Source organism: Xiphophorus hellerii, chromosome 11, assembly GCF_003331165.1.
Source record: "Xiphophorus hellerii strain 12219 chromosome 11, Xiphophorus_hellerii-4.1, whole genome shotgun sequence".
NCBI lineage: Eukaryota > Metazoa > Chordata > Actinopteri > Cyprinodontiformes > Poeciliidae > Xiphophorus > Xiphophorus hellerii.
In genome coordinates, this window is record NC_045682.1 from 3,392,685 (window position 1) to 3,410,290 (window position 17,606).

General features: G+C 37.1%; 1 protein-coding gene across 7 annotated transcripts; it reads right to left on the minus strand.

The window, feature by feature from the left end:
• Window positions 1-1,179: 1,179 nt before the first annotated feature.
• Window positions 1,180-13,288, minus strand: LOC116727853 (dual specificity protein kinase CLK1-like). Of its 7 annotated transcripts, none has more exons than XM_032575498.1 (15): window positions 13,137-13,288; window positions 9,139-9,207; window positions 8,180-8,294; window positions 7,788-7,909; window positions 7,440-7,519; window positions 6,901-7,060; window positions 6,177-6,243; window positions 5,923-6,036; window positions 5,628-5,794; window positions 4,746-4,840; window positions 4,467-4,596; window positions 4,298-4,380; window positions 4,138-4,217; window positions 3,621-3,711; window positions 1,180-2,310 (listed from the first exon to the last, which is right to left on the minus strand). In XM_032575498.1, the coding sequence occupies exons 4-15, from the start codon at window positions 7,840-7,842 to the stop codon at window positions 2,008-2,010; spliced, it is 1,425 nt and encodes a 474-aa protein (XP_032431389.1). In that variant the 5' UTR covers window positions 7,843-7,909; window positions 8,180-8,294; window positions 9,139-9,207; window positions 13,137-13,288; the 3' UTR covers window positions 1,180-2,007. The 7 variants fall into 7 exon arrangements, with proteins under 7 accessions (XP_032431389.1, XP_032431393.1, XP_032431390.1 ...); XM_032575502.1 differs by having other exon boundaries at window positions 7,809-7,909; window positions 13,137-13,287; XM_032575499.1 differs by lacking the exon at window positions 9,139-9,207.
• Window positions 13,289-17,606: the final 4,318 nt, after the last annotated feature.

Below are 17,606 nucleotides of genomic sequence, written 5' to 3' on the forward strand. Positions count from 1 at the left end.
GTCGATCTCTACAGAACTGAGATCAGGGGTTTGTGATAGCCGAAGCATTGACTCTTTAAGCCACTTTGCAACCACTTTGGCTGTATGCTCAGGTTAATTGCCCATTTGGACCAGGGGTCTCAAACTCCAGTCCTCAAGGGCCGCAGTCCTGCAACTTTTAGATGTGCCTCTGCTGCACCACACCTGAACAGAATAATTAGGTCATTAAGGCTCTGGAGAACTGATCTACACAAGGAGGACATAATTAAGCCATTTCATTCCAGTGTTTTGTACCTGTGGCACATCTAAAAACTGCAGGACTGCGGCCCTCGAGGCCTGGAGTTTGAGACCCCTGATTTGGACTCATTTGGACATGAGCCTTAACTTCCTGGTTGATGTCCTGTGATGTTGCTTCAATAATTCTACATGTTCTTTCCACAGGATGCAATCTATTTCATGAAGTGCACCAGCTCCTCCTGCCATAAACGTCCATTAATTTGAACATTTCAGACCAAACCACGCTCAATTCTGGGACAGAGAACCTGTCTCCTTCCTGACTGGATGGATGTTTCCATCTTGCATATAATTGTTTGAACAGATGAATGCAGCACCTTTGAGCATCTAGAAATTGTTTCTTAAACAACCACTGCAGTTTAAAACTTTAAATAAATGTAGTTTGGATTTGTCCATCTGCTATTGCATCATTTTCTGTGTTTCACGCATGAATTATATATTATTATTAATATAATTACTTCTAATATATTTGCATGATCTCACTAAAAATGGCTAGACAACTACAGCAATTTTACAGAGTAAAAAACAGTATCATAGCTTTGCTATGTTAGAGAAATAATTTACTTATTATCTGGCTGTAACTCATGTTTTGGGTGCTATTTTTTCTGTCAATATAATAAATTATGTATTTTAAGGAAACTCATCTTAAAACATTTTTTAAAATGAAATTAAGCTTAATTCATACATAATAATTCTCTTTCTTTTTTATTTTAGAAAATGCCTGCTGGAAGTAGACGCCAGCGCAGCATAACGAAACAGGGTTGGATGAACATGTTAAAGAATTATCATTATTTTTCCACCAGATGGCGCCACAGTTTCCGCTCTCCTTACATGCTTCACCCTTCAGTTTCTCGTCATAGTGCAGTTACGTATATCTCAAAAGACAATACATTTAATTAGCCAGAATATGATTCAGAAGTTAATTTGTTTTATTTTCTAAATTCAAGTGATAGTCACTAAGTGATGTACTTCACACCATTTTTTCTGTTAATACAGACAGTTAGAGCGAAATACATACAACTTTTTGACACTGTTTTGCCAATTTTCTTTAACGTTATTTTTTGTTGTTGTTGATTAGCAGAACCCAAAACCAAGCAAAAGGTAGGCAGTGAAAATTAATTTTAATCATAAATATAAGCAAACAAAACTCATGAAACTGGAGGGAAAACAAGAGTAGTTTAGAAAGATGTGAGGAAAGAAACGTGTGTGGTAACAACACACTGGCTGCTTTTCCACTGAAAATTGCACAGTTCAATATTTTGAAAATTCATTTGCTTAATGAAAACAGAGCAATTTTGAAAAACTTGATTTTTGATTAGAAAAAAAAGAAGTTTTGACACTCGAGTGAGGTAATTGTATCACAATTGGTTGATTTCACAAATCTACAATGGAAACACTTTTTTCACATCACAAGAGCCACATGATCAACAACCGGATGTTAACATTGGTGCAAACAAGAAAAAGACAACATGAAATCATTTCTTATTTAATGGGAACACCAAAACTAAAAAAAAAAAAAAAAAGTGTTTTTTATTGACAAAGTTTTGGGCTCATTTGTAAAAGAAACACAGCTAGTGTGTGATATGACAATAGAGCTCAGTAGGAACAGGCGAAACTGATTAAATGAATGTGGAACAGCTGCAGGGCAATATAAACAGGAATGCTCTCACAAACACAACTAAACCACATGTAACAACCATTTCTTGGGTGAGGTAGACCAAGACTGCGTTCTCGTTAGCTTCGCTCCGGTTGCTGCTGCGGTTGCTTCTCCGGTTGCTGCTCTGGTTGCTGCTGCGGTTGCTGCTGCGGTTGCTTCTCCGGTTGCTGCTCCGGTTGCTGCTCTGGTTGCTGCTCTGGTTGCTGCTCCGGTTGCTGCTGCGGTTGCTGCTGCGGTTGCTGCTGTGTTCTCAGTGGGCAGAAGAACGGATGCCACAGCGCTTCTTCCAGAGTGATCCGCCTGCTGATGTCGTACTCCAGCATGCAGCCCAGCAGGTCAAACAGCTGCTTCTCCTCCTCACTGTTTGTTCTCATGTACTGCTAAAATAAACAATAAACAAAGATTTTTTTTCTTCTTGTGAATTTAAAGCTGCAGGCAATCAGCTGATGTATTTAAACAAAGCAATTACTGTCAGTTTAAGGATTGGTTCTCAGTCCAGCCAAGAAATGGAGCCATACTTTTATTACAGTATGTTGTCTCTCACTGTGGGAATGTTTAAATGTTTGAATTACATCATAGATTTCAGTTTATTTTTGATAGTCACACCTGATTTCCAGCAAACCCAGACTGTCACAGGTTGTTTTCAACATGTCTGCACGGATGAAGATTTACTTAGTCCAAAGTCTGCTAAAGAGTGACATATCAATCAACCGATCAATCAAGTCAATCAAATTTTATTTGTATAGCACGTTTCAGAAGCAAAGCATTTCAAAAGTGCTTTACATCATAAACACAAAGTCATGCAACACAGAATCAACAATCAAAACTTTACATTAAGTCAAGTTCCATCGTTAAATTCATAATTGATTACATTTAAAATACAATTCTAAACAGGCTGGTTTTTAATTGAGATTTAAAGGAAGTCAGTGTTTCAGTTGTTTTACAGTTTTCTGTAAGTTTGTTCCAGATTTGTGGTCCATAGAAGCTGAATGCTGCTTCTCCTCGTTTGGTTCTGGTTCTGGTCTGCTCTGCATCCCCAGAACCAGAACCAGAAGACCTGAGAGGTCTGGTAGGTTGATACAACAACAACAACAACAACAGATCTTTAATGTATTGTGGTGCTAAGCCGTTCAGTTATTTATAAACTAACAACATATACACATATTCAAAATAATACCAGGATTTATTGCTTCACAAAACTCACCAGCACAGATAGTACAGAACAGCAGCGTTCAAATGTTTTGCACTGCCAGCCAAAAATAATCAAAATATTCAGGTGCCTATAATTATCTACATGATTAAAAACACACAGAAATGAGGTTATTTTACTTTTACCTCATTGGCGATAGATGTAAAATCTAACATTTTAATGAAGTAATGTAGAAAAAAGATTTTCTTCAAAAACCATTAAGTTTGATTAATATTTTTGAGTATAAAGTTGGTGGATGTTTGTAGCTCTACTTGCTTTGTTAAAATGAAAACTTTTGAAATACTGTGATATTTATCTTGAAAGGTGCTACATAAGTAAGGTTTTACTTACTTACTTGAATTACTTTGTGTTGTACCTAACATTATCCGTTTAATAAAATATTCATTGAAAATTTCTTCCTGGAACAATTACAAAAACTGCCTACCTGTGTGTCGTATGTAACTGCGTTAGACGGGGGCAAAAAATAAATCTTTGTTTTACCGTCAGAGGCTGGCAGTGTTTCCGAATATCATCTTCAGAGGAACTCGCATCATTCCAGTTCAAACGCTCATTTTTAACAAACTTCTTCTTCCTGCATGTCAGACAAATGTAGCTTGTAGTAATTCAACATCAATAATAGACAGACATCAGTTAAAATATGCACTGCGAGGGCTTTTGTGCATCAGCTAGCATGACTACATCGAGAGAATGATGTTTGCTGGTCTTAGCAACTGTTAGAAAACAAGAGTTACAAACAATACAATCATTATATATTGATTATTGTTATCTTGTTGAAATTTGAGCATTAAAAAGTTATCATCTGCATAAAATAGCACAAAAAATAGCTGCAAAAACTTCAAGTGATTTCCCAAAATTGCCAAAAAAGATCTCTTAAAATCATTTTTAAGCAGCTTAAGTCAGATTTTGAACATTTAAAACACTTTTTGTCAGTGGATGAAATGTTCAAATACAGCAGAAAACAATGACTGTGTCATACTGGACAGGATGTCTACTGGACCTGGTCTGTTTCAGAAGGTGGGGTGGAATCGGTCCCAGGACCCTCTCCATCATGGCCAGATGTTCTCCACAGTCATGACTCTGAAGTAATACAAATAAATGTTTAAATAAAACTTTCTGTTTTGAAGATTACTTGAGTTTGTGTGTTTGTGCTTCTTTACAGGGAACAGTGTTCGTCCGAGGTAATACTCGATGAGAACGCAGCCCAGACTCCACACGTCACATGACTGGTTCCAGCCCAGATCTGAACACAAACACATTGATGTCTTTAAAAACACTCGCTCCTGAAATAATTTAGTTTTTAATTAAGGATTTGCGTTGTGAGCATACCTAGTATGACCTCTGGTGCTCTGTAGTGCCGTGTCGACACCAGAGTCTCATGGTGTTGGTGGTCAAAGGTAGCGGTGCCAAAATCCACAACCTTTATGTCTAGACTCCTTGGTTTTGTATGCTTACAGTTCTGACACACACACACACCCCCAGACACCCCACACACACACACCCACCCCCACACACGCACGTGGGCACGCACACACAGACCAAAATGTCACACCCAGGTCAAACTTTACATGAATATCACAGTTGTGGTGTTTTTAGGAAACTCTTTACCGTCTGTTGGCTGTACTCCGTGTTGCAGTCACAGCTGACAAACAGAATGTTCTCAGGCTTCAGGTCTGTGTGGGTCAGCTTGTTACGGTGCAGAACTGTGGAACAGAAAAAAATAAAATGTGTGCATATATCCTAACTCAAATTTTTCAAGTTTTGCTTAAGCGCTGCAAAGTGAGTTTTCATTCAAAAGACGAGAAATTTGTACATTTAACTAACAACTGACATGCAGAGAACCATGTTATCCATGGGGATTAGCGACAACAGCTTGGTTTTAATACATTTAGGATAAATTGTATTACTGTCATTTTGTTTGAAATGTTTAGCGTTCAATAAACAACAAAATAATGAAAGAAGAGAATCTGCAAACACCGAATCACAAATAGGCAGGGGTCTACTGTAGTGTCATTCCTTTCATTTCTTATACAGTACATGAGTCCTTTCATCCATTTGTTGTCTTCTACAAAACAAAACCAAAAAACCCACAGCAAACAACTGTCAATGCACAGACTCTCAACTAAATTCAATTTAAAGTTTTCAGTTGACGGCCTTCTGAACGGTGGGAGGAAGCCAGACTGTGCAGCGAAAAAATACAACCACATGATTCAAACCCAAGACCTTCTTGTTTCAAAGCAAGTGCAAACAACTGTGCCACAATTTATTTTAAAAAAAGTCTAAAGTTTTAATTTGATTTAATATGTTTTACAGTTTTATCCACAGGCAAATATTGGTTAAAAATCGACATCTTGACAACAATTTTAATTTGGATTCATGCTACGGGAAGCGATGTGACAGTCAGTACTTTGTTCAGAGGTCACGTCCACAACCATCAGCATACCAATATTCAGGGTTAGAAGTTTTACAGGATTCACCATGTGAACTTACAGCTGACCGCTCTGAAGATCTGGAAGGCTACGTGTCGGATCTGCTCCACACTGAAAGGGACGAAGTCGTTCTGTCGCAGGAAGTCGAAGGTGCTGGGACCGAGACGCTCCAGAACAATGCAGATGTGGGATTTATGCTTGAACCAGTCCAACATCCTCACACAGGGGCTACCAGGACAGAGGAATACACAAGGACTTAACCTACCTTTATGACTGAAGGACTCAGTTGTCTAAAAGTCACTAGTTTTGACTCTAAAACAGAAAATAAACCAACTGGTTCAAAGTGAGTTCCTCACAATCTGTTGTCGTCGTCCAGGCCGTTGATCTCCTCAAGCACGGTGATCTCTGATCTCGCAACTTTACAGAAACTCTCAAACTTCTTCACAATTTTTACAGCCACACGCTGACCTCTGTGGAAAGTGTGCACAGACAAAATGACAGAAATACAGTATGTAAGCGTTCATTTCTCCTGCAGTGGCCTAAGCGAGAGCGACTAAGTAAGACACGTTTGGATGATTACCGTTGAGCCCTGATCAGCACGCATGCTTACCTGTGTCTGTCAATACACTCCACTACTTTCCCAAAAGCGCCTTCTCCCAGCGTGGAAGAAATTTCATCTGGTAAGAACAACCAGAGAGTTTTCATTTATTTTGTTTTCTTAAAGTTGTCATTTTAAGAGTCTCTCTTGTGCATGCCAAGCTGATATTTTTCTTGTTAAGTTCACTTTGTTTCTCCACAACAGTTGTTATACATTGTATTCCTCTCCAATGCATTTCTATTTCTTGTATTATATACGTATATAATCCATTCCCTAACATTCTTGTATATTCTGTATAATCTGTATAATCTGCGCATATAGCTCCCATATTTATATTTATATGTATACACAATATCAATATCTCTTTGCTATAACCCCTTATAGTCCATACATACATAGTCTTGTACATCTGTAAATAAATATTTATATCTCGTAGAGCACTTCTGGATAGATGCAAACTACATCTCGTTGCTTGTACTTGTGACAGTGCAATGACAATAAAGTTGAATTCTATTCTATTCTATGTCATCCATTTATTTTGCGTAAGTGTATGTCTGCTTTTCATCATTTCTAACTGAAGTTTTCCTTCATATATCTGGAAATTTTGAGGCGTTTTACCCCAAATCATGATGCTGTTCATGGGCAGGATGCATGTGTGCTTTTGTATTTCAAGTTCATACACTTAGACTGAAACTGCAAAAGAAATATTTAGAAGGTGAAAATCAGTGCTGCGCACATCTGTCTTCCAACACAAGGCCGATGTGATAGTCCAGGTTTCCATCGTCATCGTTCTGTCTGGTCTCTCTTTGCCGAGTTTCCTTTGGTCCATCGTCTGCAGCAATGGGCCTGCTGTCATGGAAAGACGCCGACTCAAGTTGGACTGAGGTGTTTTTAGTCTGTCGGGCAAATGCAGCAAGAAGGAAATTTATTAAAAGTCATCAAAGAACAAAATTTAACCCCAAATGAAGAGGTTTATAACCTTCATTCAGTTTGTTACAGTTTAAGATGTATAAATGAAAAAGAAAAGCTACTGACTGTCATGAAAATAAGAATCCAGCTGCTGAAAAGTACATTTTTTGTGTTGCCTGCCTGATTTTTCCTTTAAAAATCAGTTAAACTTACTTAGAAAATTAGACATTCTGGTGATACATTTAGTTATAAAGAGGAAAATAAAGCTATAATAGTTAGAAGTTCTAAATAACTATGAAAGGCCCCTCCTCTCAGTCTTACTGCATTTTTGACTCTTGATTTCAGATTGAAAAAACTTTATTTTACCGATTTGAAAATGTCCAGGATGGGCTGTTGTGTCTTCTTGGAGCTTCCAGACTTTAAGTCTGATTTAAACTTCCTCATGCCTACAAGAAGACAGAAAAAAAAAAATATTTTTATTTTTTTTACATTAAATAGATTGGAAACAGTTACTGCATCTTTAAGCCAGACAGTTAAGCTCATATAAAGTTTTGAAGCATAAATTACAGCAAATAATTCTGAATCCCTTGAATTTTCTTTGCTCAGGTGGGATTTTGTAGCTAATATGTCCATTTAAATCTGAATTACATCATAAACAATTCAAAGTGGTGTGCCTCTGGAAAAGACTTATAAAAAAACAACTGCAAGACTAACTTTGAGACAGAAAATCTTTACCACTCCAAGAATCTTTGTCATCATTTTTTCCCATAGCTCAACTGTTCACACCCAGAACTTTGTCCCACTTTGTTCCATGTCCGCCAGAACTTCAATAACACCTGAAAAATAGAAAGAAAACTTTATGTTTGTGTGATTAAATGACTTTGAAATCCCGAATCCCCTTCCAAAACGTCCGGATTGAGAAGGTTCTAGTTGGGAAATTTAGAGAATTACTTCAATAATAGGATTGTTTTGATCACAACAACTAACAGTCATACAAGTTCAGAACATATTTCTTTAAAAGTTTGTGCATTCGATTCCACAAAAGCATATTTGTGAATAAATATCTGACAGTGTTAGATGTGCTGCTGCTTTGGTGAGATACAAGCCTTCAAACAGCTGATAAATCTTTTATTTCTGCAGATCTGCTTGGAAATCTCTGACTCTCTCAGTGACTACACTGCCTTTTGTTTTTCTGACTGGAAACTCAGAAACATTGACCTCCTACGACAGACATAATGCAGCCTGATGTCAATCTTACTACTTATATGTCATGTATAAATGTCTGAGACCACTTATGAGAACTTTGTTATTGTATCTAACATGTAATTTATTAGGTTATCATGAGAATACAAAAACAAAACAAAAAAAGATCTACATTTATGCTGGAATTGCTGAAAGACTGCCATATTGACTTTTTTTTTGTAAATTTGTCTTTTTGTCTCACTTATTCTTTTTTCTGTGCATATTTAAGCTTTCATTTTCTTATTTCACACTAAACATTTTCCCTTCAGTTTAATTGCATCCTGTTAAATGACATTGAACTGGATGTGGCTGTCTCACCAGACAGAGCATATTGATTCACAGTGCTCTCTGGTCCATCACTGTTCCACCTGTCAGAGCTTCTAATGTATCTTCATGCAATTAAAGCCTTCCTCCGTTCCTCTTCCACAAATAGCCCACATGCCAGTCAGAGCGGAGGTTTCTTTCTCCATGTTGTTTCTCTTCTGCTTTTCGTCCCCTCCCCTGCATTACTTTTATGTGCCTTTCTGGCAGCTTAACAGTTTTGCTTTTAAATAGTTTTCAACTGCTCTGGTGCATAGTAAAGTGTTTTAAATATGTTTTGTTTAGTTTTTTCAAGGTGCAGAGCAGCTTCGCTTTTTATAGATGATAACGTGAAGGAGCGTTGTGCATTCCCTGGAAAGGTTTGTCCTCCTCCCTCTCCTGGAAACGGATCTGGGCCCCCGTGCCCCGGCTGGCCGGCCGGCCCAGCTGCCTCTCCTGTACTGTAAATCAGCAGCGAGGAAGACTCTCCTCCTGACAACACGTCGGATTTTTTGTCACTCACTTTAGATCCTCCAAGGCTCACGAGACAGCAACCGGTGGTGCCAGGAGCTCGGTGTCACTCTGTTTACAGCTTGAGGAGCAGAACAGGACTGCAGTTAAAAGTCTGACTGTCAACACCGGCAGCAGCAACTTTACAGGACAGAAACATTCAGGTTTGCTCTGTTTCTGCAGGTAAACAGGTTCGCTCTTTACAGCTAGACAAAGTTTGTATGAGAACACCCCTCCATCCCCCCAGTGTTGTCACCTTCCTAAAATAATGGTCTTTGTCACTTCTTTCCTAAACTGATTTTTGACTTTGGACCATTATTTTAGGAAAGTGACAACGTATTTTATTGGGATTTATGTGATGTGCCAACACATCATATAAAATGGAAAAGGAGTGATTCATAGTTTTCAACATTTCTCAAGATTACAGCTGTAGTACGTAACTTCAGAAATAAATCCATACTTATTAAATCTGTCACTATGTGGTGACAGTTTAATGAGAGAGATAAGTCGATCAAAAAAATAGAGCTTCTTCACTGCTTCATAGTGCTTCTATCATCTGCAAAAACGCACAGCTTCAGATTCACATCTTTTTTTAGCTTCAATTTTTTTTTTTCAGTTTTAAGATAATTTTTCAGTTTCAAATCTTTTTTTCAGTTTCAAATGATTATAATTATTATTTTTAACAAATTTATGGCCTTAATTTAGCTCCATATTAAAGCACCCAGAAAGTGGACGTGCAGAAAGGGGCTTTCTGCCCCTTTTAACCTCATGTCCCTAAATAAAATCCAATGCAACTAATAACACCTTGAGGTCACATATAGAGTCAACTTGTGTGCAATATAATTTCAATATAAATACAGGAAACAGTCATCAAACATCATAATGACGACCAAACAACACAGCAGAACACTCTGGAACAACTTATTGTTGAGGTTATAAAACAATAGCTCAAGCTTGAAGAAATGAACAGGACACAGCAAGCGTGGAAGAATGAGATCCGGTTCATCCAATCTGACTCAGTTTGTGCTATTCTGCAAAGAAGAATGGGGAAAAGTTTTACTCTGCAGACGTGAATAGCTGGTGGAGCTGTGCCCCTAAAGAGTAGAAGACGTCATTGCAATAAAAGGAAGTGATGCCGCGAGACTGAATGCAAATACATGGGACTAAGTTCTGATTTGTATTCATAAAGCATCTCGTTTTCCTGCCATGTCATAAATAAGTGCTGCTTTGTGTTGCTGTGTCACATAAAATCCCACTTAGTGAAGTTTGTGGTTGGAACAGGGAAAAGGAATAAAATTCAGCGGGTGTAAATGATTTATCTATGTATTTGATATTTTTGTTTTAGCATTGAAAATCATACTATTTTCATATTTGTTCTGCCTTGTTTATCACACTTCATGTGTAGTTAAAAACATTAATTTATTTCATTTTTGTTGGTTTTGATTTAAGACGGAAACGATACCAAAACAGTTTATATGCTAGTGCATAATGTAATAATAATGATTAAAGCTCTTAATTGCTTTGCTAAAATTATTATGCATTGCAGTTTATCAATGTTTCACCTTCAATTTCGACTCAGATGGGATATTCTACCTCAGAGATTTCAGATTGTTTTTCTTCAAACTTGCATTCTGCTTCCTGAATATTTTGTTCATTAAAACAAAAATACATTTTCAAAGTGGCACTGAAACTAAAGTGAACTTTATGTAGGAGAAAAGAGGAGCAAACATGTTAGAAATTCTTGACTGTGAGACTATTTCAAAACGAAAAGCAAAATGAACCAGTAATCATAAATTTGGTTTCTTTATACTCAACATCTGAATCTGAAACTGGTTTAGAAAACTCCTCAACTCCATTCCATATTGGTCTGTTCATCCAGGTTATTGTTTCACAGGTCATCTGATATGGCTAAAATTAGAGTGTTTGACTTTTCAGGAATCAGACCATCTCCGCTGTGACGCACAAAAGAAAAGTTTTGCCTCGATACCCGACAGCTGTATTTGACTGGAACCTAACAAGAGTCTGAGCTGTGCGAGCCGATCGTCTTTCACAGCTCCAACAATTATCCCTGCTAATCTGACCGGTGCTGTCAGGACCACTTGTCCCTGCAATTAGTGACCGCCTTTGAAATATCAAGAAGGATCTAAGCATAGTTTGTTATTGCTTACAGAAAATGATCTTTGTTATTGAAACGCAGCTTGAATTTCCGACTGTAAAGTTACAGGTGGTTTCCCCTGGTTTCCCAACAATGTTTGGCTTATGTAACTGTTAATAATTATGAATAGTAATGTATTATTATCAAAATGATTAGTAAAGTTAAAGTCCTGATCATCAGGAATAATTAGCCAAACACTGCATACACACCAACAACTTCTCTTTAAAGTTTGAGAATTTATTAATACAATACTTTAGCCTTACAGTCAACATGCAACATACAATATATGTTGATAGTTATAAACATGCAACTGACCTACTGAGCCAAAAAGCAGAAAATGAACAATAAGCAAAGTATCAATTTAACTAATTAATGAATGCTGATAATAAAATAAAGTGAAATAATGAGGAATAACTCAGAGACTAATTAAGTAATTAAATAGAAGTGCTGCTCTACTGAATGCTGAATGCTGGGAGATGCAGTTTGATCAGTTTATTTTTAGTAAAAGTAAGGCCAAACACAGGAAACGGACGTGTAAAACCCTGTATATGCCAGAGAAATCTTTTAATGCAGTAGAAAAATCTCACAATGAGAAAATATGATAAATCCAATTTTTAGTTTAGCAGTGAAAAAAAAAACCATCCCAAACCCTAAAATATCACCATTACTTTTCTTTAATAAATGAATCCAAGTGTCTAATGATCCAATGTAAAAAAATGAGTTCATTTGTTACAAGTAATCAAATTAAGTTTATCCAAGTAAATATGTTAAGTTTATTAAGTTGTCATGCTAAACCAACCTAAATAAAGTAAGCTTGACAAATTTAATTTGATTACATGTCACAAATTAACTCACTTTTTAAGTTGCAGCTCCTTTCTCTTTTTTACATGGTAGGACTTTCTGCCAAGCATGACTTCCTGTTCAAATATAATGCAACGCACAGGTCCGTTTCTTAAAGCATGCATCAAAATTGATAATACAAGTGAATGTGTAAAATGAGTATGCAAATAAAATCTCAAGAAAGTAACATCCGTAAAGCTCAGAGTCAAAGATAAGGAGCAAATAGTGGGATCAGAAAGTCTCCAATGATTCATTTTTGTCAAACGTTTGTGGCTCATGCCAGTAGAAATGTGACTCATAGCTCAGTGAAGTTGAGCAATTCAAAAATAGATCGCCAAATTAAAAGAAAATGTAGCCATTTAGTCTGGAAGCACCAAAGTATTATTTCTGATTAAATATTGCAAAGATCTGTGGAAATATAAGAAAACCTTTCATTAACACCTTTGCACGATGAGACAATGCAATTTCTGTGAACTTTTGTGAACCAAATTTTACCAGAATAAATTAATCTGAACAAAAGTAATCCTGTAAAGCCAAATCTGTTTTTTGTACTATTTCCTAGTAATTCTTAAACCTTTGCTTCTTTAACAAGGTTTTTACTTGATATACTTATCCCCACAACGCTTTAAAAATTAGAAACCACATGTTTATTTATTGTTGTTGTTGTTATTGTTGAGCAGTTTAATTGTTACAAATGTGAACGTCAGATTACTATTTCTTTAAAAGTTTAAAATAGTTCTGCTCGTTTGATTCAATGTTTTTTTATGGATTTGACTTAGAGCACAAGTTTTCACAAACATTACGATTTGTAATAGACAACTCTACTTCTTTAGTTTTTACTTTTGTCTAATTATTCTATTTGACTGCCCTTCTCCCTCTAAAAGGATGACATGATTTCATTTAGCTTAAAGCCTAAATAAACTCTAATATTTGGACCCAAGGAAGTGATGAGAGCTGTTGAAAAAGACTCAGAATCGTTTTCCTGATCTCAGAATGAAATGGATTTCCTTACTCACCTGATGTGGCTCCTTGAGATTTTCTCCAGTCTGCTCCTTCTCTGCTCGTCCGTCTATTTGAAACATTTTCCTTCACGCTGTTCACCTTCCTCCTCTTCCTCCTCCCAGCAGCCACGCAGCCGCTTGTTGCCATGAGGTGCAGCTGCCAAACAGCGAGACACAGATATGGCGTTCATGGTGGCGCAGTAAAATATCAAGCCGGCTACAGCAAACTAAGCCACGGACATTCCTGTGTCCTTCGAGGGCAGTAAAATCCTCGGCCAAGTGCAGTGAAAAGATAGCTGCTCCCGCTGTGACCCCTGGCCCGGGACTGCATGGGCTCTTCTTTCATGGAGCAGAAGAAAACACGGTGTACTGAAGCTTATCTGGAACTCATGATGCAAAATGATCAGGAAATATTGTGCGGTTTACTTTGTGAGTACTGAAAAAAGAAAACGATTAAAGATATGAGTTACTTTAAAACTGGATTTTTATCCATATGACTTGGGTCAGAAGTGTGTCTCCATAGTTTGGCCCATTGCTCTTGAAAAACTGTTACAAAACCAGGGGACTGAGATCAAAGCTGAGCATTGTCTGGCATGTTGAAAGGTCAGACATTGGCCAGGAACTGTGATTGTATTATTTCGAACCAGATCGAATTGGACACACACCTTCTTTTGTAGTCATTTGGATTAGATGAAGCACTGCACAGGCCATTCAAACTATTTTTATCTTGTTGGTTAACATTGTATTTTCCCCAAAGTTTTGGGATCAATTGTTGTCGGGTTTTTTTTTCTTTGTTAAAGTGAGACAGATCTTTTTCACTTTAACCATCTTCTGCTGGTAGCGTTTTTCAGCACTTTCTCATTGATTTTTTTTGTACATTTTAAGTCTACATCATGTTGTCAGTCAGGTGCCATCTGAAGTGAAACTAATCTCCCTGTGAAAGCAAAGTCCAGCCTCTGGTCAATTTTTGAAAAATTCCACCAAAGAGGGTGGAGCCAAGACATACTGAAGGGCGTGGCCAAATGAGCGGATGAGTGAAGGGGGTTAAGCCTGGCTGTGGTAAGGATGGGGGAAAGAGGAACGATCTAGAGTCAGAAAACAGCTTCAGTTATTGCAGCTTGAAACTAGAGATCAGGCCTGAAATGTGGGTGTGGTGATGAACTCTGACCTGAACATTTCCAGGATTAAAGGACTAATGTTTTATCAAGATCTAGAGAAACAAATCCATGCATTTATCTGTGGTCTCATTGATTACTGAAACGGTGTGTTCATAGGTCTGCCTACAAAAAATCAGAGAGCTGCAGCTGATCCAGAATGATGCTGCTGACGTTCTGACTAAAACCAGGAACCAGGTAGAACTCATCACTGCAGTTCTGAAGTCCTTCCACTGGCTCCCTGTAGCTCAGAGAATGGACTTTAAAATACTGATGTTAGTTTATAAATCACTGAACGGCTTAGGACCAAAACACATTACAGGTCTGTATTTGTATCAACCTTCCAGACCTCTCAGGTCTTCTGGTTCTGGTTCTGCTCTGCATTCCAACCAGAACCAAACAAGGAGAAGCAGCATTCAGTTTCTATCAACTACAATCCTGGAACAAACTTCCAGAAAGCTGCAAAACAACTGAAACACTGAGTTCCTTTAAATCAAGATTGAAAAGCTGTTGTGTTGCTGAAATAAACCAAGCTGTAATTTCCATTGTAGCCAATAGGAAAATTTGACCGCAGTAGCTCTAAAGAGGGCAGCACTAAGATGGTTGTAGGCCAAAAGATTTTAAATATTTACACAAGAAGGTCACAATTTGCACCAAAACATAAAGATATGACTTACTCTTTATGTAATTTATTTATCCTGAAGACAATTTTCTCCTAAAATAAATACATTTTCGCACACATTTACTTTTTCCTATCTTTGATTTGGTTCCATGTGTTAAGATCCATTTTCAGGAATCATGCACTGCCAAACAGAACCCACCCATACATCTCCTCCTGTTTCACCATGAGTCAGAGATTAATGTGACCTTTCATTAAACTTCCTACTGCTGACTTTTAAAGGTCTCTCTTTACTAGAAAACATCCTAATAAACTACCTTTAGTTTTACAACTGGGATCCAATTTAAATATGACAACACTAAACTTATGACCAAAACACTGCGGCTGAAAGTCCTGAAGTAGTTAGTGCACAACTAGCAATGAAACAAAATTAGATTCAAACTACCGTAGTTCTGTTGAGGAGTTTTTCTGTACTATGGAGAGACCAAAACTGGTATTATAATAAGTCTCCAGTGCGACTGCAGTTATTAAAACAAATGTAAACATCACAGCTGCTGTGTGTGCTAAGTAGCTAATTTTAACTTTTTGTAATTTATACAGCACCAAGAGGATTATATGCATTAACTTTAGAAATCAAACCTAGCGCTTGCAGTAAATGTACAGGTGCATTTCAGTAAATTAGACTACTACTTCCAGTCAGGAAGGGAAACCTGAATATTACATAGATTCAATAACTGTTAAACCATGCAGCCAAAATATGATGTAGTTTAACCCTTTATAATTGTACTATTTTAATGAAAATCCAAATGCAACCAATACTTATTTGGTTCATTCTAATTTCTTAATATTTTCTCCAAGTGGGATTCTCCTTATATAAGGTTGTTTTGTAAAGATTTTTTTTAATGAACCATTGATATTGCCTCAGTTTATTTTGTGTAATTTTTCTGTGACTTTAATAGAAAATACCGCTGACTCAGTGCTTGTGTCCTTCGCTGCATCTCTTTCCGAGACAAAGTATTCAACAAGACTGTTGTTGCTGTAAACGCTCATTTTTTCCCCCCTTGTTTCTCGAAAGTACTCCTGACTCTGTGGTTCTGTTTTTCTGTCGATGCAAATGGCAACTACATGCTGTACTATTCAGGAAAAATAGATATGAATTCAGCCTTTTTGCTTTGTAAAGCATTTTAAGATGGCTCTAGTTGGAGAAAAGCAAAATCTACGGCAAAAATAAACTGAACTGAATTTGTAGGAAATACGCCCATGTGAATCAGTGTAGCGAAATATTCGACGTGAAAAGGAAAGCAGGTGACAAATTCAATTTTCACCTTCACACAACTCGTTGTTACAAAGAATATGATATCAATTTTCATTTGTATTGACATGTGGATGCCGAAGCTTTCAGCTGAGATTGGAAATTAGTCATCAGACAAACCAGCTGGCACTCAGACAGCAGAGTGTCGATAGTTGTTGCAATGGAATGAGGAGGGATGAATTGTTCAGCTAACAATCTTCTGTTCTTTGACACTTTGGATATTGTCCACATTTGTATCTTTAAAAGCATTTTTCCATTTATCATTTCATTCTGCAGCTTTCCAAGGTTGGTTTCAGACATGAATCTCACTACAGACGTTTTGTCCGACACCATGTGGTTTTATCCGAGACTTCAGAACGTGGATCCATCCAAATTTACTACCAAACCAAGCTTTGAAATGCCACTAAAGCATTAAATGTGCATCATCTGCATTTCCAAGAATTGGGTTGTTGCCAAAAAGCTGGTCTGAATAGTTTGATTGGGAAAAAAAAGCACTGCATGAAACTATGCTTCATAAATCACACATGAAGTCAACCATTAAGCCTAATAAAAAGCCTCTCTCTGTCTTCATCACTTTCTGCAGCACATTAAATATTGAAACATACTAACCACTGGTTGAATAAATAACTGTCTCAGCGTGAATTACTAATGTGCATCCCTTTGATAAATATGTTATCTTTAAAGTAGTCTGGAATTTAGAGAGAAATAAACAGAAAAATTAATTATATAGTATGAGATCAGAGCACTAGGAGAGTTTATTTTCAGAAACTAGAACTGATTAAATTTTTAAGGTATGTTTGGAGTTTGAAGAAAGCTGTATTTTACACCAAATTATTATTATGCTAAATAGTTTTGATTATAGACTACAAGCAAGAATGGTGCTTTGCAAAAAGTTGAATTTCTTCACATTATAACTACACATTTTGAGGTATTTTTGGAATTTTATAGATGGACTACCACAAAAATGTTCAATTGTCATTGTGAACAGAAGGAAATTGCTACATGATTTTCAAAACTGTTGTGAATAAAAATCTGAAAAGTGTGACACACATTCAGCCCGTCATTACTTTGCACAACAATCTATTTCTGCGTTTTAAGCTGCGGGTCTTTTAGGTTTATGTCCCGACCAGCTTTGCACATTTCAGTTATTTTGCTGCTTCTTTGTAAAATTGTTCATGCTCACTGATTGGATGGAGAACATTTGTGAACAGCAATTCTCAAGTCTTGCACACATACTGTACATATTGTGATTTAACCCTGGACTTTCACTGCGTCGGCTGTATATTTAGTGCAGTCGTTCCTTTGCCGTCTCCAAGCTGTTTTCTTCCAGGATTGACCGGCAGCACAAACAGTTTTCTCAGAAGTAGCTTTCTTCTTCCAAACTCTTCCATTTTTTTTTT

Bases quoted from the DNA above. Each gene is read 5' to 3' on its own strand.
- LOC116727853 (XM_032575500.1), bottom strand. From the start codon at position 7,842: ATGGGAAAAAATGATGACAAAGATTCTTGGAGTGGTAAAGATTTTCTG. The intron at 6,244-6,900 runs GTGCGCAGCACT...TGTTCTTACCAG, and splicing joins CCTTGTGTTGGAAGACAGAT to ATGAAATTTCTTCCACGCTG. The intron at 6,037-6,176 runs GTAAGCATGCGT...CACTTTCCACAG, and splicing joins GAGTGTATTGACAGACACAG to AGGTCAGCGTGTGGCTGTAA.